Below are 24,935 nucleotides of genomic sequence, written 5' to 3'. Positions count from 1 at the left end.
GGAAAGAGAAGATGATCCTTGGGCTTTGAAGCATGACTAAAAGAGTTGAGGGCTTCCCATCATTGCTTCCCCATTTGTAACCTTTTTTCTTTTTAAATATCGGATTAATTATATTTATTATCTTCTGCCCCCAAAGCCTAACGTTTTAAAAACGAGGAAAAGGAGGAGCAAAACTTAAATATTTTTTCTGTGGTAAATTTTTTTTACCACAAAAAAAGTAGTTGCTGGCTAAAAATGCAATGTATATAGTAGCCCTCCCCACCACCTTATCTGCAGGGGATATGACCCAGACCCCCAGTGAATGTCTAAAACCATGGTTAGTACCAAGCCCTCTATATACTATGCTTTTTACTCTATATTCATGCCTACGATAAAGTTTAATTTATAAATTAGGAACAGTGAGAGATCAATAACAATAAAAACAGCACAAATTTCTTTCTTCCTTCTTCACAATTTCACAGATAGAAGATTTGTTCTTACTATAGATCTCAGCAAGCTCAGCATATGATTTTTTTTTCCTTTCCCTATTTAGTTGAGAACTTTCAACTCTTCACTTCAAGGAAGCACTTTCCAGCTTTCTTTGGCATCTCTGAATTGCCAGTATCATCACCCTTGAATCTGGGGGCCATTATTAAGTAAAATAAAGATTATTTGAACACAAGCACTGCCATACTGTGACAGCTGATCTGATAACCCAGACGGCTAAGTGACTAACGGGCGGGTAGCACATATACAGCGTGGACGCACTGCACAAAGAGATGATTCAGGACAGTGCAAGACTTCATCAGGATACTCAAAATAGTGTGCAATTTGAAACTTATGAATTGTTTCTTCCTGGAATTTTCCATTTAACATTTTTGGACTGCAGTTAACTACAGATAACTGAAACCACTGAAAGCAAAACTGCAGATAGGGGTGGGAGGGACGACGGTATTTCCCCCTGGACTGTGACTTACACTTTACTGGAGCTGTGAAGAAGCATGAGAAAACACCTGAATAAATGTATGCACTGTGTAATCTATTTAGGTGGTGAGAAGAGAGAATCTGCGTGATACTGTAGTGAACAATTCAGAACACAGCAAGGAAATGCATTTATACATATATTAGACAAAGGAATGAGTATTCTTTCATGGTCCTGAAGTTGAAAAGCAAATTTGAAATAGTGATTACAAACACCACTCTCAAATACTAACTTTCTATAGGGTGCACTGTTTTTATGTTACTAATGGACAGATTTTCCAAATTCTGTGGTTGAACTGCATGCTCCTTTCAAAAGAAAATGGTTATATAAGGGCTTTTGCTTGCATGGTATTGGAAGAAGGAAAATATTTCTTATCTAGATGAAAAAAAAGTTAAGAGATATTCTAAAGACACCTAAACAGATAAAAAGAGGATCCCTACTGGGTTTTAGAAAGTTCACAAACCACAACATGCAAATTCAATATTTTTACGGTTATATCTAAAATATTTGTGCTTTACTTTTCCCCATATTATAAACAGTTATGTTTTATATCTGAACCTGTGATTCAGAATAATTGATTCACTTCTCAAATCAGGACACACTAAATATCTCTCTCTTTTTTTGGAGAGCTTTATATGCATTTATAAAATTGCTTCAGGTATTTTATAAGTCACTGTAGATTACTTTAAATATGGCTTTCCTATCCAAAACCGGCATATCGTTGCCATATTAAATTAGTTAGTTGCTATTTTCAATTTTTAAATTATTTTTTGAATTTATCTAGGATCCCTAACACTAACACCTTAATAATAAAAGACATGTAAGGTCTTTTGTAAAAGTCAGTATTTATCTTACACCAGCTCTCTTTTCAGATAGAAAAAATACTTAATAAATTAAAAATTTAGTTAATAAGCTACATTTAACTAGCACTAGTGACTGTTCAATGGAACAATATACAGAAGTTAACTCCATTTAATTTACAGCTTATTTTATAACAATATTTTATTAAGGTATGATTTACATATAGTAAAATCACAAATCTTAAATATACTGCTTGATTCCAGAATGTTGACAAATGTATGCAGCTGTATAACAGATCAAGATATAAAACATTTCAACTACCCCTCCCAAATTCCTTCATGTCCCTTTTCTAGCCAGTTTGAATCCCCTGTCCTCATCCAGAGAATCACCGTTCTAAGATGCATCACTATAGCCTAGTTTGGCCTATAACTGGCCTTCATATAAATAGTTATACAGAATGTTGTATCTGGTTTATTTTGCTCAATGTATTCTTTGAGATTCATGTAGGTTATTGCATGCACTATATATAAATGTAGTCCATTCATTTTATAAGCAGTATTCCACTGTCTGACTATATTGCAGTTTGTCTATCCATTCTCCTGTGGATAGAAACTTGTTTATAGTTTTGTGTTATGAATAAAACCGCCATAAACATTCATTTCTCTGGAGTATATATCTAAGAATGAAACCGCTGAGTTTCATTCACAGAGTAGGTATTTAGCTTTAGAAATTTCCAGTTTTCCAAAGTGGTTGTACCAGATATTTCATCCATAGTGTATGAAAGTTGTAGGTACTCTACATTCTCATTATTGCTTGATATTGTCAGTCTTGTTTCATTTTAATCATTTAACCAGTGTGTATATTTTGTAATTTTAGTCATTTAGTGGTATCTTGTTGTGGTTTTAATTTACATTTCCTTGATGATAAGTGATGTTGACTTTCTATATACTTACTGGCCTTTTGTATATTTTTTTTCTGTGAAGTGTCCTTAACTGGCTCCTCCTTCTATTACTGGTTTATAGGAGTTCTTCATATATTCCGGGTAAGAGTTAATTGTCAGATACGGATATTTTGAATATTTTATTCCAATCTGTGGCTTGCTTCTTCACTTTCTTAATGGAAGCTTTTGATGAACAGAAAGTTTTGATTTTGATGAAGTCCAGTTTCTCTTTCTCTTTCTTTTATGTTAGTGCTTTTCATGTCCTATTTGAAAAAAATGTTTCTCTACCCTGGATTATAAAGACTACTCCCAGAACTTTTTCATTTCACCAGTTACATTTAATTTTTCTCTAGGCTGATAAGTAGGGGTCAAGGTTTTGTTTTTGTTTTCATGATATTTATAGTTATTTCGATACTATTTGTTAAAAAGATTATCCTTTCCCTTTCTAAATACATCGGCACCTTTGTCAAAAATCAACAGACTGCATATTGTTCTCTTTCTTGTTTCTCCATTCTCCATACATTGATGTATTTGTCTAAATCTACGCCACGGTCACACTGTCTTCATTACTGAAGCTTAATAGTAAGTTTTGAAGTCAGATCGTAAAGTTCTCCAACTTTGTTCTTTTTCAAAATTATTTTGGCTATTTTGAGGTCCTTTGCATTTCTGTATAAAATTTGAGTAAGTTTGTCAATTTATACCCCAAAAAAGCCTTCTGGGATTTTTAACTGGGATTGTATTGAATCTATAGATCAATTTGGGATAACAAATTAGGCAGCTTATTTGTCTTATATAAAGAAGTTGATAGGTAGGCAGTCCAGATATGATACATTACTCTATTGCACTGTTTAGAACCCAGGCTCCTTTGTCTTGCTGCTCAGCTGACCCTGGATTGTCTCCTCATTGATACAATATAGCTAGTGTGTTACCTCGGGTTTCAATTATGCAATTCAGGAAAAAGGAAGGCGGAGGGAAAAGGACTAAAGGTAAAAGGTACATGGCAGCGGAATCTGGCAGCGGAATCTTTCATCTTTAAAACATCTTTTCTTGAAGCTCCACCTAACACTGTATACTTACATCTCATTAACCTGAACTGTTCTATCATGTCTTTTCTATCTGCAAAATAATCTGGAAAAATGTTTTTGAGCAGTGACCCTAAAAATTCAAGTTCTGTTAGTAAAAAAGAAGAGGATAAAGTATATTGTTTGGTAGACAACTAGGTATTCTGTACAAGTAATCAAAGTTCTTAAAAAAAAAAAAAGTTCTTCTGCAAGACTGCTAATCTCTGAATTAAGAATGCTAGTGAAGGACCAGGTTTGGTGGAGAAGTTCATAGATGATCTACTAGTTGGCTTTAAACTCTGAACTATATCACAACACAAAATTTGAAAAATTCTAGACCAGGAGTGTTCGATGTTTACAAAGTAAAGTGAAGATATTTTGGCATCTGGCTTAACAGCACTAAGAAAATGTCATTTGTCTGTAAATGAAAATAGAATCTGTTCCCCAAATTCAAGACTACTTCATTCCATTTCCTTCTACAGACTAAAAATAGTCACAAGACAGGAAAAACAGCTCGTTAAATACATATATATCTTAATGATGCCTTAACAGATGTGGATCTCCTGTTCTACTGAAAATGCACAAAAGAGATGTTCCAGTTTCAGGCTCACTGAGGTTTAGGGAAGTGGGAAGAGAAATAATGGTGTTGGTTGACAGAGTCAGGGATATCTGGGGTGATGGTAATGCAAGGCAGATAGAACTGATTGACGTGATGGCTCCTAGACTCAATGACTCTGAGAAACATTTTCACTTTCTAGATAAAGTCATCTACAAACTTTCTATTTTCTTGTTAACTCATATACAACTTGCTGCAAAGATACTATATTTTCACTGACCTCTATGAAAATAGTTGTTCTTGAAGTGTGCTGGTGGTATCGTGATTAAAAGAGATTATAATTGGTTTACCTTAAAAGATATAGAGAAGAAACGACTGATATGGTCATCTACTATACTCCTATACATCAGGTTTCTCTATTAACCACAGCTCTGATTCTGGTTGTTTCCATTCTTCTCCAAGCAGTGTATTAAAACTGAAAGGCTTGAAGTATTCCAGACGATGGCTAAACATAAAGAAAAAGGAGGTGGGAATTGAAATGAATTAAGCATTTGTGAAATAGTTGTCCTGAAGGGCTATTTATCTTACCACATTTGTGACAGAACACCTTCTATTTTAAAAATACCAAAGGTAAGATGTATTCTACCTGTACAACTTTCTCACTCTTGCTATTAAACACTTAGCTCTGAAATTCACCCACATCTCAAAACATCCTCTTCTTAATTCTAGAAAAGCTCCCTCATAACTGAGGGAAGAAATAAAAATCAACCCTCAAAAACCTGACTCATTCTATCTAGCCTTAAACAAATATTAAACTCTTAGAGATGTTTTTACATTAAATTTTGATATACTTTATATGCCATATAGATAACGGTTTTAAAGTTTCACTTCCATAACTTAGAGATAGACTACTTTACCAGGCAATAGAGGTGAATGTAAAAGAGATTTAATTCTACTTCTTTTCTTTCTAGGAAAACCATTTAAGTAGTCTGGCTTAATGAGGAGACAAAGGCTTAACTAACATGTTACAGTGGATCTCAGCTGTGCAGGAAATCATTCTGCCCTGACTCTACCTTGACCAATGGTATACTCACACTTTTATCTAGGGTAAGTCCCCAATAACTTGTAAATGAGGAGCCTGAATACAGGAAGGCATTAGCTGGTGAAAAGCCAGAGAAACAAGCCATATTGATATGAGGGCCCTGAGTGACTCATCTGGATTCCTGTCCCATTCTGCACCCCCAGCCAGGCTGAACCACGCTGAACCTGGTTTAGAGTCACACTGTCAATCCAGAATTAAGAAGTTAAGGAAACTTCCAGTTACGAAATGAGTAAGTCACAGGGATAAAAAGTACAGTCTAGGGAATATAGTCAATAGTATTATAATAGCATTCTTTGTACAGAGACTGATGGTAGCTACAGTTGTGAGCATAGCATAATATATAGATTTGCTGAATCATGGTCAACTAATCTTCAACAAAGCAGGGAAAAACATCCAATGGAAAAAAGACAGTCTCTTCAATAAATGGTGCTAGGAAAATTGGACAGGTATATACAGAAGAATGAAACTCGATCATTCTCTCACACCATACATAAAGATAAACTCTAAATGGATAAAAGACCTCGATGTGAGACAGGAACCCATCAAAATCATAGAGGAGAACATAGACAGTAACGTCTTCAACATTGGCCACAGCAACTTCTTTCATGACACATCTCCAAAGGCAAGGGAAACAAAAGCAAAAATTAACTTTTGAGACTACATCAAGATAAAAAAGCTTCTGCACAGCAAAGGAAACAGTCAACAAAACAAAGAGGCAACCCACGGAACGGGAGAAGATATTTGCAAATGACACCACAGGTAAAAGGCTGGTATCCAAAATCTATAAAGAATTTCTCAAATTCAACGCCCAAAAAATAAATAATCAAATCAAAAAAGGGCAGAAGATATGAACAGACACTTTTCCAATGAAGACATACGAATGGCTAACAGACATATGAAAAAATGTTCAACATCATTAGCATCAGTGAAATTCAGTTCAAAACCACATTGAGATACCACCTTACGTCAGTTAGAATGGCAAAAACTGACAAGGCAAGAAACAACAAATGTTGGAAAGGATGTGGAGAAAGGGGAACCCTCTTATACTGTTGGTAGGAATCCAAGTTGGTACAGCCATTTTGGAAAACAGTGTGGAGTTTCCTCAAAAAGTTAAAAATTGAGCTACCCTATGATCCAGCCATTGCACTACCAGGTATTTACCCCAAAGATACAGATGTAGTGAAAAGAAGGGCCATATGCACCCCAATGTTCATAGCAGCATTGTCCACAATAGCCAAACTGTGGAAGGAGCCGAGATGCCCTTCAACAGATGCCCTTCAAAAGAAGATGTGGTCCATATATACAATGGAATATTACTCAGCCATCAGAAAGGATGATTACCCAACAATTGCATCAACATGGATGGAACTGGAGGAGATTATGGTAAGTGAAATAAGTCAAGCAGATAAAGACAATTATCATATGGTTTCACTTATTTGTGAAACATAAGGAATAGCAGGGAGATCATTAGGAGAAGGAAGGGGAAAAATGAAGGGGGGATATCAGAAGGGGAGACAAACCATGGGAGACTATGGACTCTGGGAAACAAACTGAGGGTTTTAGAGTGGGGGGATGGGCTACCCCGGTGATGGGTATTAAGGAGGGCATGTATTGCAATGAGCACTGGGTGTTATATGCAAACAATGAATCATGGAATGCTACATCAAAAACTAATGATGTACTGTATGGTGACTCACATAACATAAAAAAAAAAAAAGATTTTTGAATCATGTTGTACACCTGCAACTAATGTAACATTGTGTATTAACTACACTTCAATTTTTCAAAATTAAAATAAAAAAAGAGGTTAGAGAAATAACGGAGATGGATAAGAGGCAGCAAGAAGAGAAAGGCAACAGGGAAGGATAAGAAAAGGGGTCAGGACTGGGGACAAAAGCGAAGGGAAATGTGTGTCAACGGAATAAAGGAATAGGCTAGAGAAGATAAAGGCAAAGTGACTGAAGTAAGAGCATGACAGGAAGGAGAAAGTTAACAGGGAGAAGGAAGACAGTATAGCACTTTCTAAGGGTAAAAAGGCAGGAAAGTCAGTCTACCATGGTACAAAGCCCACCAGGATATCTCTGTTAGGCTCTTCTAAACATACAATCTCACCAGACTCGGCCACACCAAGTATACCCAGAGAGATACAGACCAGGAATCTTAGCTTGCCTCAGTGCAGCATCTGCCTTTATAGTGTTTATAGCAGTCCATGAGGCACTTATAAGGCTGGCCAGGAGCCACAGTCTCCTTAAGTGACAGCTTCAGGTGCAAAGAGCTAAGACTCAAAATGAGAAAGTGTAGGAGATACCTTAGCTTACATGCTTGCTGCCCCACAGGAGCCAATATCTCTTGTAATAATAACTCCACAGGCACAGTTTCTAGCATCCCCATGGGAAACAAGACTGCTAAAAGGAAATCCCAAAGCCATGTGCCCCCTATTAGGGGTATTCAGAGTTTATTCATAATTCCTCTCAGATCAGAATCAATTTACCAATTAAGGGTCATTATTATGACAGGCAAAGTTGCCTAGAAATACAGTTGACATTTTTATCCTTATGAGGTTACCAGGGGAAGAGAGCTAGAGAGTTAACTGAAGGTCACATTCTCAAAACAGCAAGAAAGAATTTATTAACCCTTTACTCATATCAGAAAACACAGATCTCTCTGGCCATTTAACTCTGAAAGGGATCATAAATGAATGTGCAACCATACTTTGATACTTGCTGTTGCAATACTCACTAAGCAAGACTTTTCTCATACCACTATGGAAATATAAGCGCTCTACTGACAGCAGTAAGAGAGACTATGTCTCTCCAAAGTCAGGCTGTCAAGTATTTAGGACCATCAGGGAACACATGACTCTACTAGGTATTCGTACACATGTTTTCTTGGAGTCAAAAATGTTACTACTGTTCTACCCAAAATTAGTTTCCAAAAACTCAGAGTTGGAACCTATCTTCATTTATTTTCTACTTACAAATCAGGTTTTTGTCCTTGTTGCAGTTCATGTTGAGGTACTGGGTAAAGCGCTTCATAGTTTCTTTTATCTTTTGATCCATGAATTGCAAATGAATTGAATCTTGTCACATTTGGTGGAAAATAACTCCAAGGAAGATAAGCTCTGCCTTCCCACTTTTTCTCCCCTCTAGACACTTTGTATGACAGAGCAAGTTCTTGCTACAGAAACATGTGAAACACAAAAGGTAAATTCAGATTTATACTTTAAACACTTTATAAGATATATATATCTTTTGCATATGACATATATATCTTAAAGATTACATTTAAGGATTTTATCTAATATTTTTATTTACTTACTTTCCACACATTTCTTCTTCCAGAGAGTAAGAGCACCAAATGTTGTCCATGACTGTCAAAATTAAAATTTGTCATGAGTGTTTGAAAGAAACAAATGTTATTTTCTTTACTTTCCTTCATATATTCAATATGTCCTTATAACTAAATTTCCAAATAATTAAAAGATGCAATATGTATATTGGATAATTACAGGGAGAACCAGTGTGTTCAGTTACTTAGAAATATCTCTGTTTATCATTTTTCAGACAACTGCAGTCAAATGCATAAAGCTTACACATGTCCAAACTGCTTTTTATAGTCTGTAAATAAGAAATTATATAAAATACTTCAACTGGTTAGATGGTACACAGTATGAAAAAGGGGTGGGGGGATACTTGGTGCGCATAATAAAACCCATTTCGAAAACTAAAGTACCCTAAGGGAAGCTGGAACCAATTTCTAAGTCTGAATCCAACAACTTTACTAAAGGTTATTTCTGTAAGAAAACTATCTTGAAGCTCATTAGGAAGGTAGAAATAAAAACACAGATTGTCTAATACAAGTGAACAGGCTGAAGATTTTAATTTGTATCTATGCTCTTGCACAACTGTCCTCGACCTGCCTGCCTCTTGTATTTTCCTGCTTTTTACCATTAGTTTCAGACACTGATGACACATTTTCAAAGATAAACAAAATATATCCTCAGATGTAATTCTATTAAGAGAGCATAATTGGGATTAGCCAGGTCAGTAAGAAACAAAGGATTTCAAGTAGTTAGATGAAGCAAATTTACTGTCAGTGGAAAAGACTAGATATTTCTCCTCAGATGGTATGTTGTGAGCTTTTCAGGGAGGATTTCCCTTCAATAAACTATTCCAACAGAAGACAAGTATTATTTACAAGTTCTCTGCTTATTTTTATTATTACTATGCAACTTTAAGAATATCCTAAGAGGAATAAAAGTCCTTGCAAATTAAAACAACAATATTCTTCATGTTGCTTTCCCAGAAGTTAATTAACTGTCACAGGAGTTGATTGCCTGAAGCAAAACCATGATTCTTGATTATTAACTGTCCCGTAATATATGAAACCAAACTACTCTATGGATTTTTTAACTTACTAATAATTTAACTTAAAAATATATTTTGTAATTATTAATTTTATACATAATGGTTATCATATTATTTTAAAATAAAAGAGAATCTAATTATCCTATCCATCTACTACTAAGTCATCACTCGTGAAAACAAACTGATATTATCATCTAATAAAATTAAAACTAAGGATAAAACTAGAATTCTAGCATATCCAAGTTCTTAACTGCTTTCTAGATAAGTTATAAACCTATTTGCCTTAGCTTTCTCACCTGTATGATGAAAATAATCATACAACAGCTGAAGTTTTCTTACAGTTAAATCATATTTTGCAATAAAAGATTCTGGCATGTTAGTTAAAAGGTAACACACAAAGATATATGATTATTCTCAAAAATATAATTGTGAACAGCTATGTTTTTCACATTAGAATTAGCAAGAAATCAAACTAAGGGAAAAGAAAATGATATCTAAAATCTCATTTAAATCAACTGTTTGGGACTCTGCCCACCCTACAAAGGGACAGAGGCTACTGGATATTAGATACTGAGAGGTAGTTAAAGGTCACTTAAAATGAATAATGGCAATACAAAGAAATATTTCATTAATCAATATTTTACTAATTTAAAATTTGTTATATGTAGATGATAGGTAGGCATAAATTTACTTTTTCAGACATATAGGAAAAAACTGCCAACAAGGTAAAGAGGGTTCCCAAAGGACTGTTTAAATTTGAACAAGAGTCCAAGGTTAATATCTTTATTAAATCTAAAAAAAACAGTGTGATTTAATTTTTATCCCTGACACTGAATACAAAGTGACATAGTATACACTCAATAAATGAATGATGAATAAAGGAAAGAATACATAAATATATAATTATATAATACATAAAATTCAAGTTTAATCTAGTTGTTTAAGAAATTCCCTAAAAGAGGGGTGCCTGGGTAGCGCAGTCGTTAAGCGTCTGCCTTCAGCTCAGGGCGTGATCCTGGTGTTCTGGGATTGAGTCCCACATCCCACATCGGGCTTCTCCGCTGGGAGCCTGCTTCTTCCTCTCCCACTCCCCTGCTGTGTTCCCTCTCTCGCTGGCTGTCTCTCTGTCACATAAATAAATAAAATCTTTCAAAAAAAAAAAAAAAAAAAGAAATTCTCTAAAAGAAACTAGTTCAATTCATTGTATCTGTATCTCCCTTTATTTCTGAATAGCCAATACATAATGATGCAAATTTCAGAAGAGTAAGAGAAAGTTTCTGTTATTTATAATGATTTTTCATTTAACAAAAAATCTTTCAATTTATTAGAAAACCAGCCACATTAGTAAATTGAAAATAATATCAATGTAATACTTTCTTTTTTTTTAAGATTTTATTTATTTATTTGACAGAGAGAGAGAGACAGCCAGCGAGAGAGGGAACACAGGGAGGGGGAGTGGGAGAGGAAGAAGCAGGCTCCCAGTGGGGGAGCCTGATGTGGGGCTCAATCCCAGAACCCTGGGATCACACCCTGAGCCACGAAGGCAGATGCTTAACGACTGAGCCACCCAGGCGCCCCATATCATTGTAATACTTTCAAGCATTTATAAAATATGTTTTATGTTTACTTGAAAATAAAGAATTATATACAATCAGATTAGCATTCTTCCTTTTGGTTGAGATTTTACCATGAACCATATAATTTATAACTAGAAATTAACTGTATTCAAATTATGTAATATTGAGTTAGAAAAAATTTTATACTTACGGACAAAGTTCAACTTCTAAATACTGTTCGGTTATGTCATTCAAGAAAAATGCTTCCACAACTTTTGAAAACAGAGATAAGACATACCAAGAAATTCAATTTTACTTCAATAATAAATAATTTTTTAGAATATAAAATGAATTAACTCATTTTTTAAATTTTATTATGTTAGTTATCATACAGTACATCATTAGTTTTTGATGTAGTGTTCCATGATTTCACTGTTTGCATATAACACCCGGTGCTCATTGCAATACGTGCCCTCCTTAATACCCATCACTGGGCTAACCCATCCCCACCCTCTCCCCTCTGAAACCCTCAGTTTGTTTCCCGGAGTCCACAGTCTCTCGTGGTTCTTCTCCCCTTCTCATTTCCCCCCTTTCATTTTTCCCTTCCTTCTCCTAATGTCCTCCATGCTATCATATGGTAACTCATTATTTTTAACCATAATTCTATCCTCATAGGAAAAGGGGAAAAGCAAATAAATACACATTGCTTGGAAGAAGAAATACATAGAAAATATATCATCAATTTTTCCCATATCAGATTGTCCTGTTAGAAATATTAATAAAGCCTAGTGTTGGGTGAGGTTCTTAAAGAAATGAATGTTATTACACAGACTTTGAACCAGTTATCTTCTTCTAAGAATTTATCTTAATGAAATAATCAGACAATTGGGAAAAGTAAGTATAATGCTATTCATCAAAGTATTGCTCAAAAATTGGGAATGATCTACATGGTTATCTCCTATGATAAAACTCCTATTATACAGGAGAGCTGTTAAATAAATTATGGAATTTATACATTCCATGCAATAGACTATAACGCAGTCATTACAATCAAATATACAGTTAAATCTCTTTTGATATGGTAAGATATCCATGATATTTGATAAGCAGGGTGCAGAAAAATAACTAAATGTACACGGAATAAGAATATGCATATGTGCCTATGTCTAGATGTCTGCAAAGTATGCATACACACACAAAAAATGACTGGTTATCTCTGATAGAAGAAATACAGGTAGGTGATTTTTCTTCTCTTTACAACTTCCTGGAGTTTTCTGAGCATGTTGTATTTTAAAAATTATTTAATTATGAAAGTAATATATATTTCTTATAAATGATTATAACAATACAAACACATATGAAGTAAAAAGTCAAAGTCCTTTTCTTCACACTTTGCTCTAAAACCTGTCAGACCTTTTCTGTCCTTCTACAACCTATTTTACCTGCATGGATTTTTAAAAATAAATATGGAATCATACTTGCCTACAACTTTCCTTTTTCACAAAAAAACTTTCCAGCATATAAAAACCCAATGCTTTTAAATTACTGCATAGTATTCTCCTATAGAATGTTATAATTTATTCACATAATCCTTTATGATAGACATTTATGTTGTTTCCAGTTTTCCATGTGTTATTTTTATAATAAAATATCTAAGATACAGATACAGTTCCATCAACAATTCAGAGTCCTGTCCCTTTCTAAGTCTTTTACCTAAATGAATTAGAATGTTTCCATGAGGCTTAATTTTGTGTGTCAACTTTAAGCACAGTACCCAGATACCTGGTCAAACATTATTCTAGATGTTTCTGCGAAGGTATTTTTTGGATGAGATTTAACATTTAAAACAGCAGACTTTTAGTAAAGCAGATTACCCTCCATAATGTGGCTGAGTCTCATCCAATCAATTGAAGGCCTTAACAGAAAAAAAGACAGACCTCCCCTGACCATGAAGGAATTCTGCCACCACACCATCAGACTCAAATTGGAGTATCAGCTCTTCCCTAGGTCTCCAGTCTACTGCTCTACCCTGCGGATTATTTAATTGCCAGCCTCCAAAACTGCATAAGTCAATTCCTTAATCTTTCTCTTTCTCTACACACATACATACACACTCTTTCTTTCTTTTCCTCTCTCTCCCTCTCCCTCTCAGCCCTGTTTCTCCAGAGAACTCTAACACATCTTCTAATTATTATTTTGCATAATCATCTTAAGATCATTTTTGCATCTTCTCTGTATTAAACACTGTATCAAATTCTGGGAGTACCTTAATTAGCTTACAATCTAATCGGACATGAAAGTGGATAGTCTTTCTTTTTTTAATAAAGATTTTATTTATTTATGAGAGAGAGAGATAGTGAGAGAGAGCACGAGAGGGGAGGGGGGACAGGGAGAAGCAGACTCCCACTGAGTAGGGAGCCCGATACAGGACTCGATCCCAGGATCCTGGGATCATGACCAGAGCCAAAGGCAGACACTTAACCAACTGAGCCACCCAGGTGCCCTGAAAGTGGATACTCTTAATAAAAATATCAAAAGGGAAGGAGGTTGCTGCTATACATGAAAAAAGAAAATAGACACTTAGCTCAAAAAAGTGGTTTAGTGAAGGATTCCTGGAGAGGGTGCTAAGTTCCACCCTGAAAGATGAGTTGGATTTGGGGGAAGAATGATGGAAAGGACATTCCAGGTTGAGAGAGAAGTATAATCAAATGTACATGATTAGGAAATATCGTCCTTAAAGAACTACAAGCAGTTCAGTCTTCCTAGGCAAACATTTCAATGCACAAAGAAGTAATGCTGCAAAGAGAATAATGGCTAAGTCATGGAAAATCTTATATAGAGATCATAATAAGAAGGGTGAAAGTATCCTATGAGGACAGAGAGCCTGAGAAGGTTTGTAAGGATCTGAATTATGAGTTTGAATTTTCATTTTAGATAGATCACTCTGGCTTCTAAGTGAAGGATGGACCTAAGGGAAACCAACTATTAAGGATGCTTTGACTAGCCTGGGTAAAAGATCATAAAGGCCTAACCTATAGTAGTGATGGTATGGATGAAGAGGAGATACTAAATTAGAGAAAATTTTAGGAGGTGAAGCTGACAGGACTCTAAATAAATCCAAATATGGAAAGTGAGAGAAAAGGGTATCTTGGAAAGATCTCATATTTCTCTATTTAGTGAATTGATGTATTACAGTGATTGGCAATTGGGGAAAGAGGCAGGTTTATGAGAGAAGTGGATGAGCTGAGTTTAGGATTTCTTGAGTTTGGTGTCTGTAGTATCTCTAGTAGATAAATCACATTAGTGTCTACACCAGTAGGTAGCTGATATATACAAGCTTTGTATCAGTAAAAGATAACATACATTTTACATATGATAAATTAACACTGACAAATGCATGCTATACAGATGTTAGTATGGACTACAGGAATTATCAAAGGTTTTTCTAAAGAAATGAAACCTATATTAGACCTTGAACTAAGTGCATTGGGGGGGAATAGAATGAGAAAATGTACATGGGTGAGAATATGCATGGATAGTAAGACCATTAGCCTTTCAGAAGTCAAGAGCTTTTTGTTAACATACGATTCCACTTACATGTGGAATCTAGAAAACAAAACAAATGAGTAAACGAAAGTTGGAAACAGACCCATAAATACAGGGAACAAACTGATGGTTGCCAGGGGTGGGAATGGTGGGGGATGAAGAGAGTAGGGGGATGGGCAACACGGATGAAGGAGAGTGGGAGATACAGTCTTCTGGTCATGGAATGAATAAGTCACAGGGATAAAAGCCACAGCATAGGGAATATAGTCAATGGTACTGTAACAGTGCTATATGGAGACTGATGGTAGCTACGTTCGCGGTGAGCATAGCATAATGTATAGACTTGTCAAATCACTATGTCGTACACCTGAAACTAATGTAACATCGTTATATTTAAAAAGAGCTTTTGATTGAATTGGATAGCCCAATTCATGAGTACTCTGAAAGTTTATAGGAAGGGTTTGAACTTTATCTCAGGGATAAGTTTGAGGAATAGAATCATAAAGGGTATTTCAGAAAGATAAATTTGGTAGCTTAATTACAATACATTAGAAGGGGATCATATACCAAACCTGGCACAATGTAATTTTATGGCATGTCCATTAGCCTTCATTTGACATGTGAGATTAATTGCCAGTATAAAATAAAAACTACATTTCGTATTGAAGTTAATAGTATTTCTATAATAAGTAAAGCATCCCCAAACTTCCACAAAGAAGGTTTACGAGGTTAAAGTGGCAATTTGAAGATACTTAGAGACAAAACAGAAATGCTGAACTCTTCTTAAAATAGGTATCAGAAGTAAAGGAAAGAAATATGGCAGCAATTTTAAAATCTGGATTTGTAATTGCCATTTTTCACTGTTTAGTTATATAGCTGAAGTCACATAGGTGATGGTGAAAAAGTTAGAATGAGAGATTGGTAGAGAATGGAAGAAACTGAGCATGTCAGTTGCTCAGAAGAGTACTTACTTTCTTACAGCAAGATATAATAATAGTTCTAGGAGAGGTTATTATAAAGAGATTTATGTTTGCAATAAAATACAGTATTTCCACTTACCTTCATAATCCCACAGTTCATTGAAAGGTTTTCCTGGTTCTCCAAGTGGGGCTGGAGGATCATTGAAAAATGGAGCACTAACTTTCATCATCACTCCTCCAACACTTGGATTCAGCCTGACAAACACTGGCTCATGGTTTACTGGAAAACCATCCCAAGTGTGTTCAATTTTAAAATCCATCTGAAGACTCTAAAGAAAAAAAATTAAGACAAACTTTTTAACAATATACAAATGTTTCCTTTAGTTGGAAATGAAATGAAAATTTCAATGCCAGATAGCAGGCAGGAAGGCAGCAGAGTGACAAGAACACAGTTCTGAGAGTCAATAGGCCATTTGTGTTACAGCAAACCATGGACAGGAGTTCTTTGTAAAATAGGTAATTGGATCCTAAAAGCTTTAGAACTAAGTCTAGATCCAGCTCAAGTTACCTTGTAAAGAGTATATCAAAATCATTTTTAAAAACTGTAATTAAGTCCACCAAAGAAACTGTTCATATACTTAATGACTATAAACACTATGAGCTTCTATGCCATCTTTTGTCTTTTCTTCTAAAATGTGCAGGTGTGTGAATTATTGGATCCTTTGGGAATCAAAATCTTTATAATAAAATTCAATCTGATAAAAAAATAACTATAAATCTGCAGAAGCACTGCCGCTAACACTTGTTTCTTTGGTTAAAACCCTTTCTTTTTAGGGTGGGAGTTGCTTTAGGCAGTGGGTGCTCCAACCATTTCAAGGTTAGTAGAGTTTAATATTGTCTTCCTTGGTCTCAGGGTATAGATTTTCTTAGCTGCTTCCATTGTTGAAATTTCACGTGTTAAATGACCACATGTTTGGTTAGTCCCTCTCTCTAATTGAAAAATGGGAACAGAATTTATCATTTAAACTTTGAAATAGACTAAATACATTTGATACAAGCAGTATTTGATTTTAGATTTTTTCTCTGAGGATTAAATGGGCATACATAGCATTATATTAATACAATTACATTTTTTTATTAAACACTATGGATCAGGCATTTTATAAACATTATCTCATTTAATTTCACACACACACACAAAAAAAAAACTTGCAGAGGAACTATTTCTATCCTCATTACAAATGAAGAAACAGATTTGTCCAAGGTCACATGATTGGCAAATCATGAAACTGAACTAAATGGAAGCCATGTTTTCCCAGATAAAGAGAGATCTGCAAGGAGATGCAAACCTTATTTTAAGAGTGGTAGATTCCCCAAACACTAGATCCTTATGTCATGTTCAGAAGATAATCTTGATTAGTAATGATGCTCTTTCCAGATTTTAATTTCCCTTAGTCTTTGAATGCATTTCCTTGCTTCTTATGTTATTTTTACTGCAAATAATAAAGTTGTTAAGTTTTGGATAAATTTATTTCAATGAATAGATATTGAGTACCTACTAGGTACCAATCATTGGGAGATCCAAAATTATATATTTGGATCTATGGCACACAGGAATCCAAGATCTCTGAAAACCTTTTTCTAAAGTATGTAGCTCTTCCTAATTTTCACTACATGCTAACAAATTTTAATTGATAACCTCAAAAATTTTAAAAAATAATTCTGGTGTTACAACCCATTTGCAACTAATAGTATTTGAGAAGAGGATATATTCAGCCACTTATAGTCTTCATTATTAAAATAAGCTCAATGAGTGATAAGACCATATAAATTGATTGATTTTTTTGTAGAATTTAGTACTGATTTATATGGAATAAAATACCTCAATAAAAACTGATTTTTCTTTAGTCGAAATATCAAGGCACATTCTTCATATATAAATGGATAAACTTCTATCCCAAATTTTGGTACTAACAAGCATCATCTTGAAGCATATAGGAAGAAATAAGAATAAATCAAGATGATAGTGGCAGATTCACTCATTCTCCACAGAACCTCCATATCTACAAAAATTCCACACACATTAAAAGGATCCCTATCCTAATCAGTGGGTTTCCAGCAAGGAATTTCCAACTCCTAGCTCTTCCAAGCAATCATCCCTACGTCTAAATGGAATTAAACCATATCCAGTGATTTGATCCTAAAAGTGGCACACGTGGAGGGTCTTGTGGTCACAGTGAAGTGTAATTTATAGTTTTAAATTAATTCAAAATGTAATCTTACCTGTTAAGAAAAAAATAAATATAAAAGCAGAACTACCCTTGTTGAGAGTATAAAGTAGTGGTACCTCAAGACTTTCGACTCGCCCTTTTCCCTGATTTTTTTGAGCAGTGTTTGAAATTACTGCAAAAAATATTGACTAGACTTCCATCAGCAGGGAGGAGTGCCATGGCTGACATGCCTAAGGGTAGAATGTAATTGTGGCTTTAATTGCATAAAATGGCTTTAGTTTCCTATTAGAATGACAAATTTGTTAATTTGCTTAAAGAACATTCATGCTAATCCAAGCGTGCATAAAATTTATAACAAAAATAACCTAAAAAGTATAGTCCTGCCCACTAGCTTACAATGTAATCTAAAGATAACCCAGATCCAGACAGAAACAACTGATTCTCCTTTCAACTTCCCCGGGGATACTTAGAACTGTCTCCTGAAGCTTAATTCTCACTATCTCTCAATTTTTTTTGTTTGCACATGTGCTCATATGAAGTAAAGACAATTCAACTGTCAATGTCCTTTGTGACCTGTGCTAGTGTGCATCCCCTGCTCTACTTCCTGTCATTCTCTACTGCCCATACATTGCTCTGTTTTGATTCACAGCATTACATCACATGACATTTATTGTCTCCCCATTCCCAACTAGAATGCCTGTAAGTAATAGGCACTTATTATTTATTTGTCAAGTGAATAATCATCCTAGTCTCTGGATCCAAAATTTCATGATTCTAAGGTTTCGTGCAAAAGAAATGAGCTGTGTTCATGGTACCATTCTCTTTCAACCAAAACAATGGTAAGTAACTAAGGTAATATATCTAGAAACTTCCTTTCAATTTAGTTTATCAAAGGTTTATACTTGTTTTGGGTGCCATACCAGGTGTTAGGGAAATTAAGTATAAGCCTATGGAGTGTTAGGGATGATTTTCATGTAGCTTACCAACTAGGGCTCATGTAGCTAAACCAACTAGGTGTATTATCAATCAGTTCATTTTGTATTCCAATTTAATAAGATTGGATCCCTACACCAAACTAAGTTTTGAATGAATAAAATATTTACACATAAAAACCATATTAAAAAAGAAAAAATGAATTTCTAAAGATGATCTTATAGTAGAAAAAGCTTTTTAAAATATAACCCCAAACCCAAAAGACACAAAAGAAAAGAGCAATACATTTGGCTGCATAAAAATAACAAAACTGAAAACAGAAGTCTGCCTACACCCACCAAAAAAAGCCCATCATTACAAAATCAAAAGATAATTCGTAAAAAAAAATATCTCCAACTTGTATTTCAGACAAATAACTAACTTCTTAAATGTTAAAGGGCTCCTAGAAATCAGTAAGGAAAAAGATCAATATCCCAATGGAAAAAAGGGGGAAAAACAGTTGACAGAAAGTAAATGCAAAATGTTCAACCTCACTTATGATAGAAATGCAAATTAAAGAAAAAATTAGTATTTTCGCCAATTGGAAAGCTTGAAAACATGCTGTGATAATGAGGACACTGCAAAACAATCACATATTATTGTTGGGGCATAACTGGTACTGTCTCTGTGAAGAGCAATCCCTCAAAATCTATCAAAACAAAAAATCTATCTTTATATCCTTTGACTCAATAATTCCAGTTCTAGGAGTTATTACACCTGCACATATTCAAAATGATATAAGTATAAAGATATTCACTGCAACACTGTCTACAATTACAAAATATCATAAGCAATTTAAATACACATCAGTAGAGGACTGGTAAGGAATTTAACCTATATTATGCAATGAAATACTATGCAGCTGCTAAAAAAGAGTGAAGCAGCTCTCTCTATATATCTAAAATACGTTAAGTGAAAAAAAGCAAGGTGCAAAAAGTATGAATTTATTTTATTAAAAAAGACTACTTGCATATATGCTTGTGAATGCATATACTATCTCAGGAAGCATATACAAGAAACCAGTGGTGGCAGTAGTTACCTCCTTTGAGAGAATTATCTGCTTGAGTCAAGAGAGCAAGGGAGGCTTACTTTCAACTGTTATTACTTAAAAAAAAAACAAAAACCTGTATTTTATACTATGATAGACACACATTACTATTAAGAAATAAATGAAAAATTTTAAAAATATTTTTTAAAGTCCATTTTATGGCTGGATGTCTCAGAGCATGTGATATACTTCTTCTCTATATTATATATGCTGAACATATCTTAAATGTCAGAACGAATACTGGGAATATTATTGAAGAAATATATTCATTCAAAGTGATCACCAGCCTGTTAATACAATTTTGATGTTGGCTGTTTAGACTTTCTTAAAAAAATGTTTATTGTTAATATGTGTTTTTCCACATTTTAACCTCTATTCTTCAAATCACTCTTTCATCAAAGAAAGTCACAATTTTTAAATTATTTTCATGCTTGTCTGTACTATGGAAAGGGCTTTAGAAGGAAATGAAGAGAAAGCAAACACAGAACCGCAGAGCACTGAGTGCCTAGGAGACGAAAAATGTTCCACAAGGTTAAAGGAAGTTATGGAAAAGATGTTTTCTCAACAGAACGTTTTACAAGGAAAATTTCCAAATTCCTCTATTCACGAAATGTTCTTTAGTTTCCGACAATAATTATTTTTCAGTTTACATTCTTCTACCTGCCCCCTGCCCACTTACTTAAAATACGGAGAAATGAGGAAGTCAGCCAGAAAGTGGGAGTAAACTGTACCAGCAGAAGAAGCAGCTGAAAAATAAGTTACCAGAGGAAAAAGCTAATAAGACTTGGCGAAGGTGCAAGTAATGACAGAGGAAACAATGCATAACAAAAAGAAAACACAAGAAGAGAACACAGACCGGGAAGCTTTTTTCCTTCTTAACAGTCAGCTCGCTGCTTTCTGCTGGGGTGACTGGAGAGGGCTCAGTTTTAGGCTCCACCCAGCTGCCTACACATCCTGGGGGCAGGGCTTGGAAGACCGAAGCTGACTTTCCCGGTTTTTGCAGGAAAGAAAAATGTAGAAGGACCGCCAGAGAATATCTGAACTTTTAATCACTCCACTGAAGTTTGAGTGGTTTTCTAGAAGGAGAAGGAAGGGTAATTCAGTAATACAAATACCGTGTAACAATCTGAAAATGAACTGTAAATCATAAGATTACAACAGAACACATACAGCAATAATTAATGTAACTAAAGGCTATCTGGCAATATAAGCAAAAACTGTAAATTAATTATATTACACTGGCTGTAAATAATATTACCCTAAATGTAAATGATATTACACTACTGGGAGGCATATACATAGTGGTCAAAGATTGTGACATTGGAATGCCTAGATTCAAATTTCAATTCAGGCACTTTCCAACTATGATCATCAGCAAATTACTGTAAAAAGGATTTTATAAGTGGAGGTACATATATATAATGTATCTATATGTATATATATATTTAGCACAGTGCCTAGCATGTATGTAGTAAACACTCAGAAAAGATTAGCTGTTATTATTAAAGTATACACAGTTTTGCTGAAAGAAAATATTTCTTGGGTGCCTGGGGGGCTCAGTCAGTTAAGCGTCTGCCTTCGGTTCAGGTCATGATCCCAGGGTCCTGGGATGGAGTCCTGCACTGGGCTCCCTGCTCTGTGGAGAGTGTTTCTCCGTCTGCCCCTCACCGGGCTCATGCTCTCTCTCTCTCTCAAATAAATAAATAAAATCTTAAAAAAAAATAATTTAAAAAAAGAAAATATTTCTCTGTTTGGAATCATTAAAATTGCATGTTTCTTAAGTGCTTTTCCTATAAAAAACTAGACTGCAAGGCAGAATAGTCTAACTGATCCTTGAGATCGTAAGATACGGTTAAGTGTCCTGGAGATGTACCACATGGTTCTGGTTGGTTCAGTCTTACTCATCCTAGCACTTCCAGCACTTATCAACCTATTTTTCTTCATTTAGTGTCTCTTTTACCCAGACAGTATGAATTTATTGTTTCTATACAGGATTAAATGTAAATTCATAACAGAACCATACATAAACTTTTAAACTTCTCAAGAAAAGGTAAGAATTTACAGAATTACAATATTTCCAAATAATAGAATCATTCTGTATTTTGGTTGCTGAGAGTTAACAAAATGTCTATAGGATCTGTGGGCTTAATTCAGCAAGGAGTCACTACACCTGAACTTCATAGTTACTCTGAGAATACTGTGCATATTCTACATGTTTAAGTAAAGTCACCACCATTTTCCCGTGATCTGCAAGAGCAGATATTACATTAGTGGGCAGCCATTATTCAAATATTTTCAGGTAAAGTATTAAACTACACTGTATGAAATTGCAAAAAATCACAATTTCACATGGTTCAGCCTACATACATTTTGCTTATAACATACTTTTAAAAACTTCTTTGGGGGGAAATAGCTTTTGTATTGTTTTACCAAAACTATTAGTTTCGTTTTCTAAAAATCACTTTTGGTGGGAGAGGGAAATAAAGGAGTTATTGTTCAATAGATACAGAGTTTCAGTCAGGCAAGATGGAAGAATTCTAGAGATCTGTTGTAGAACAATGTGCATATAGTTAAGATTACTGTACTGTACACTTAAAAATTTGAGAGTAGATTTCATATCATGTTTTTATTACAAAAATTATAATAATAAAAAAGACAAACTTAAAAAGAGAGCTCCCAATTTCTAGGCCATCCTTCCTTGCTGGCTAAAATAAACGTAATTTTTTTTTTAAGATTTTATTTATTTATTTATTTGAGAGAGAGAGAGAGAGAGCGCAAACAGGGGGAAAGCAGAGGGAGAGGGACAAGCACACTCCACGCTGAGCACAGAACCCCATGTGGGGCTTGATCCCAGGGCCCTGGATCATGACCTGAGCTGAAATCAAGAATAGGACACAACTGACTGAGCCAGCCAGGCGTACCTAAAATAAACATAATTATTAAGAGCTTTTTTAAAAATCTTTTTATGGCATTTAATTATATCAGAAAATGTTTCATATGGTTTTGACCCTAGCTTAAATTTCCAACTTTATATTCTTCATGATGCTTTCCACATAGTACTGGGTGCTCAATGTCAATTTAATATATTACTTAATATTTGTAAAAGCTATCCATTTTCAAGGGTTTTCTTTATTAAAGAAATATATTGAACATAAAAACATGAAATTGGGGCTAAAGAATGGTTAAAAACATACTAAGTAATTTTTCTCTCACTTCTCATTCCTTGTACTCAATTAACTAATGGATACTTTCCAAGCACATTCACTGAATTCTTTAAATTAATTCCTTCATCAGCTATTTACTGAACCCTCACTGAGTTCCAGGCACTCTGATGGAACCTGGAGGCAAACTGCAAAGCAATATGATAGAGACTGGAGGAAGAAGCATGAACTATTAAAGAAGCACCTTCCTTGGGGGAAGTCGGTAGAGGACACAAGGGAACCTTTAAAAGCAAGCAACACTAGAGGGAATGCTTAAGGATAAAGCTTATATGCCAAATAGTTCAAGTACAGAAATAAAAATTCCAACTTCTGATATTTAATTTACACAATGCTAAGACCAATTATCATTTTTATCCAGAAGGTACTCTTTGCTTTCACCAACACTAATATATCTTATCAACTTCTAGTGTAAATGTAGAATTAAGTTTATAACTGTTTGGTGCCAAATTAAACTACAATATGACAATATACAGATACAGTAGGAGAACTTAAACACAAGTCCTTGGGGAGTCAGTGAGGAGTTCATGAAGAAAGTCATACACTGATCTTCAAAAAAGAGTTGAAGTTTGCCCACTCAATTTCTCCTTCCAATAAGTTTTTTGTATTAACTTTATGGCCACCAAAAATCAGATCAAGTTCAATTTTCACTGCCACAAAGCTAAACTTTTTAATGGTTATTAGATATACCTCCATATTTAATTGCCAGTCTTTAGAGGAAGGGACCACCTCATCCTCTTAGTAGTGAGTATGGAGAAAACTTCAGGACTTCAAATACCTAACTGGACACAGTTGGACACATTTTAAAAATTTCTTAATACATTGGGCTAACATCACTTCGTTTATATAACATTATGAGTACAGGACAATAAAACTTAAATTGTTAAAGAGAAAGCCAAATGCAGCTACCTCTTGACATGTCTGTTTAGTGAAATTACTTCAATAAAAACACACAATCTATTAAAAAAGCACTAAAACTAGTGGCTAGTTTCAAGTTAACATTTTTATTGCTAGTGTTGAAATTTCCTCCAATATTAAGATAAGGCTTAAACCCAGACAAAATTAATTTTTATTACTGGAAATTGTCATTTACCCCCAAACATAAAGTTTTGCTTAATTTTTTTCTTACAAAATTTTTCTTCTTTGAGGAAGCAAAGTTATCTCTAAAGAAATAACTGCTGAATTTGCAGGATCTTTGGAGTACCCCTAACTATATGTCTTATTGACACATAGTTAAATATTTAAACGACTGTTTCCTTCCTCTAAAGACCCAAAGGGGAAGGATCGTACTTAGCTTCTGGAAATCAAGTCCATACTCAAAAATCCTCCAGAGGTCAGCCTTGGTGGTGGGCTCTGAAGCTGCCATTCTGCGTTCCGCCCCCAGTCGCAGAAATCTGCTTACTTTCCACCCACTCCTTTTAGCCAGCAGGTTCTCCCAGTCCAGAAGTGCTAGGTATCAAACATCCTGGGAGCATTTAAAATATGTATTTGATGCCCTACATACGTTTACATCTTGGGAGTTTTCTTTAAAAACACACACACGACAACCACCCAGCTTCACCACAGGAAAGCTCGCGTCAGAGAGCTTACCCGCTGCCTCGCTAGTGGCTCAACCCGCTGTTATCCGGGTTCTCATAGCTCCGCCCATAGCTTGAC

The 24,935-nt window shown here is 34.8% G+C and overlaps 1 protein-coding gene across 9 annotated transcripts in view; it reads right to left on the bottom strand.

Moving 5' to 3' along the window:
* C13H4orf33 (chromosome 13 C4orf33 homolog) overlaps positions 1-24,919 on the bottom strand; it is a 153,174-nt gene extending 128,255 nt beyond the window's left edge. For 4 of the 9 annotated variants that reach the window (XR_006779885.2, XM_045798979.2, XM_045798978.2 and 1 more), the window contains exons 1-7: positions 24,570-24,863; positions 20,918-21,137; positions 15,950-16,139; positions 11,556-11,616; positions 8,740-8,791; positions 8,399-8,598; positions 4,670-4,824 (exon numbers count right to left, since the gene is read on the bottom strand). Coding sequence is in view for 8 of the 9 variants with exons in the window: in XM_045798979.2 (XP_045654935.1) it covers positions 4,719-4,824; positions 8,399-8,598; positions 8,740-8,791; positions 11,556-11,616; positions 15,950-16,130 (600 nt within the window). In the remaining variant the exon portion in view is untranslated. The other 5 variants (XM_045798976.2, XM_045798977.2, XM_087866444.1 and 2 more) reach the window with 5 other exon arrangements.
* Between the last annotated feature and the right edge of the window lie 16 nt (positions 24,920-24,935).

Source organism: Ursus americanus, chromosome 13, assembly GCF_024610735.1.
Source record: "Ursus americanus isolate L20-20 chromosome 13, mUrsAme1.1.p, whole genome shotgun sequence".
Taxonomy (NCBI): Eukaryota; Metazoa; Chordata; class Mammalia; order Carnivora; family Ursidae; genus Ursus; species Ursus americanus.
The sequence above is the reverse complement of the archived record's forward strand: the minus strand, read 5'-3'. Positions and strand labels throughout refer to the sequence as shown.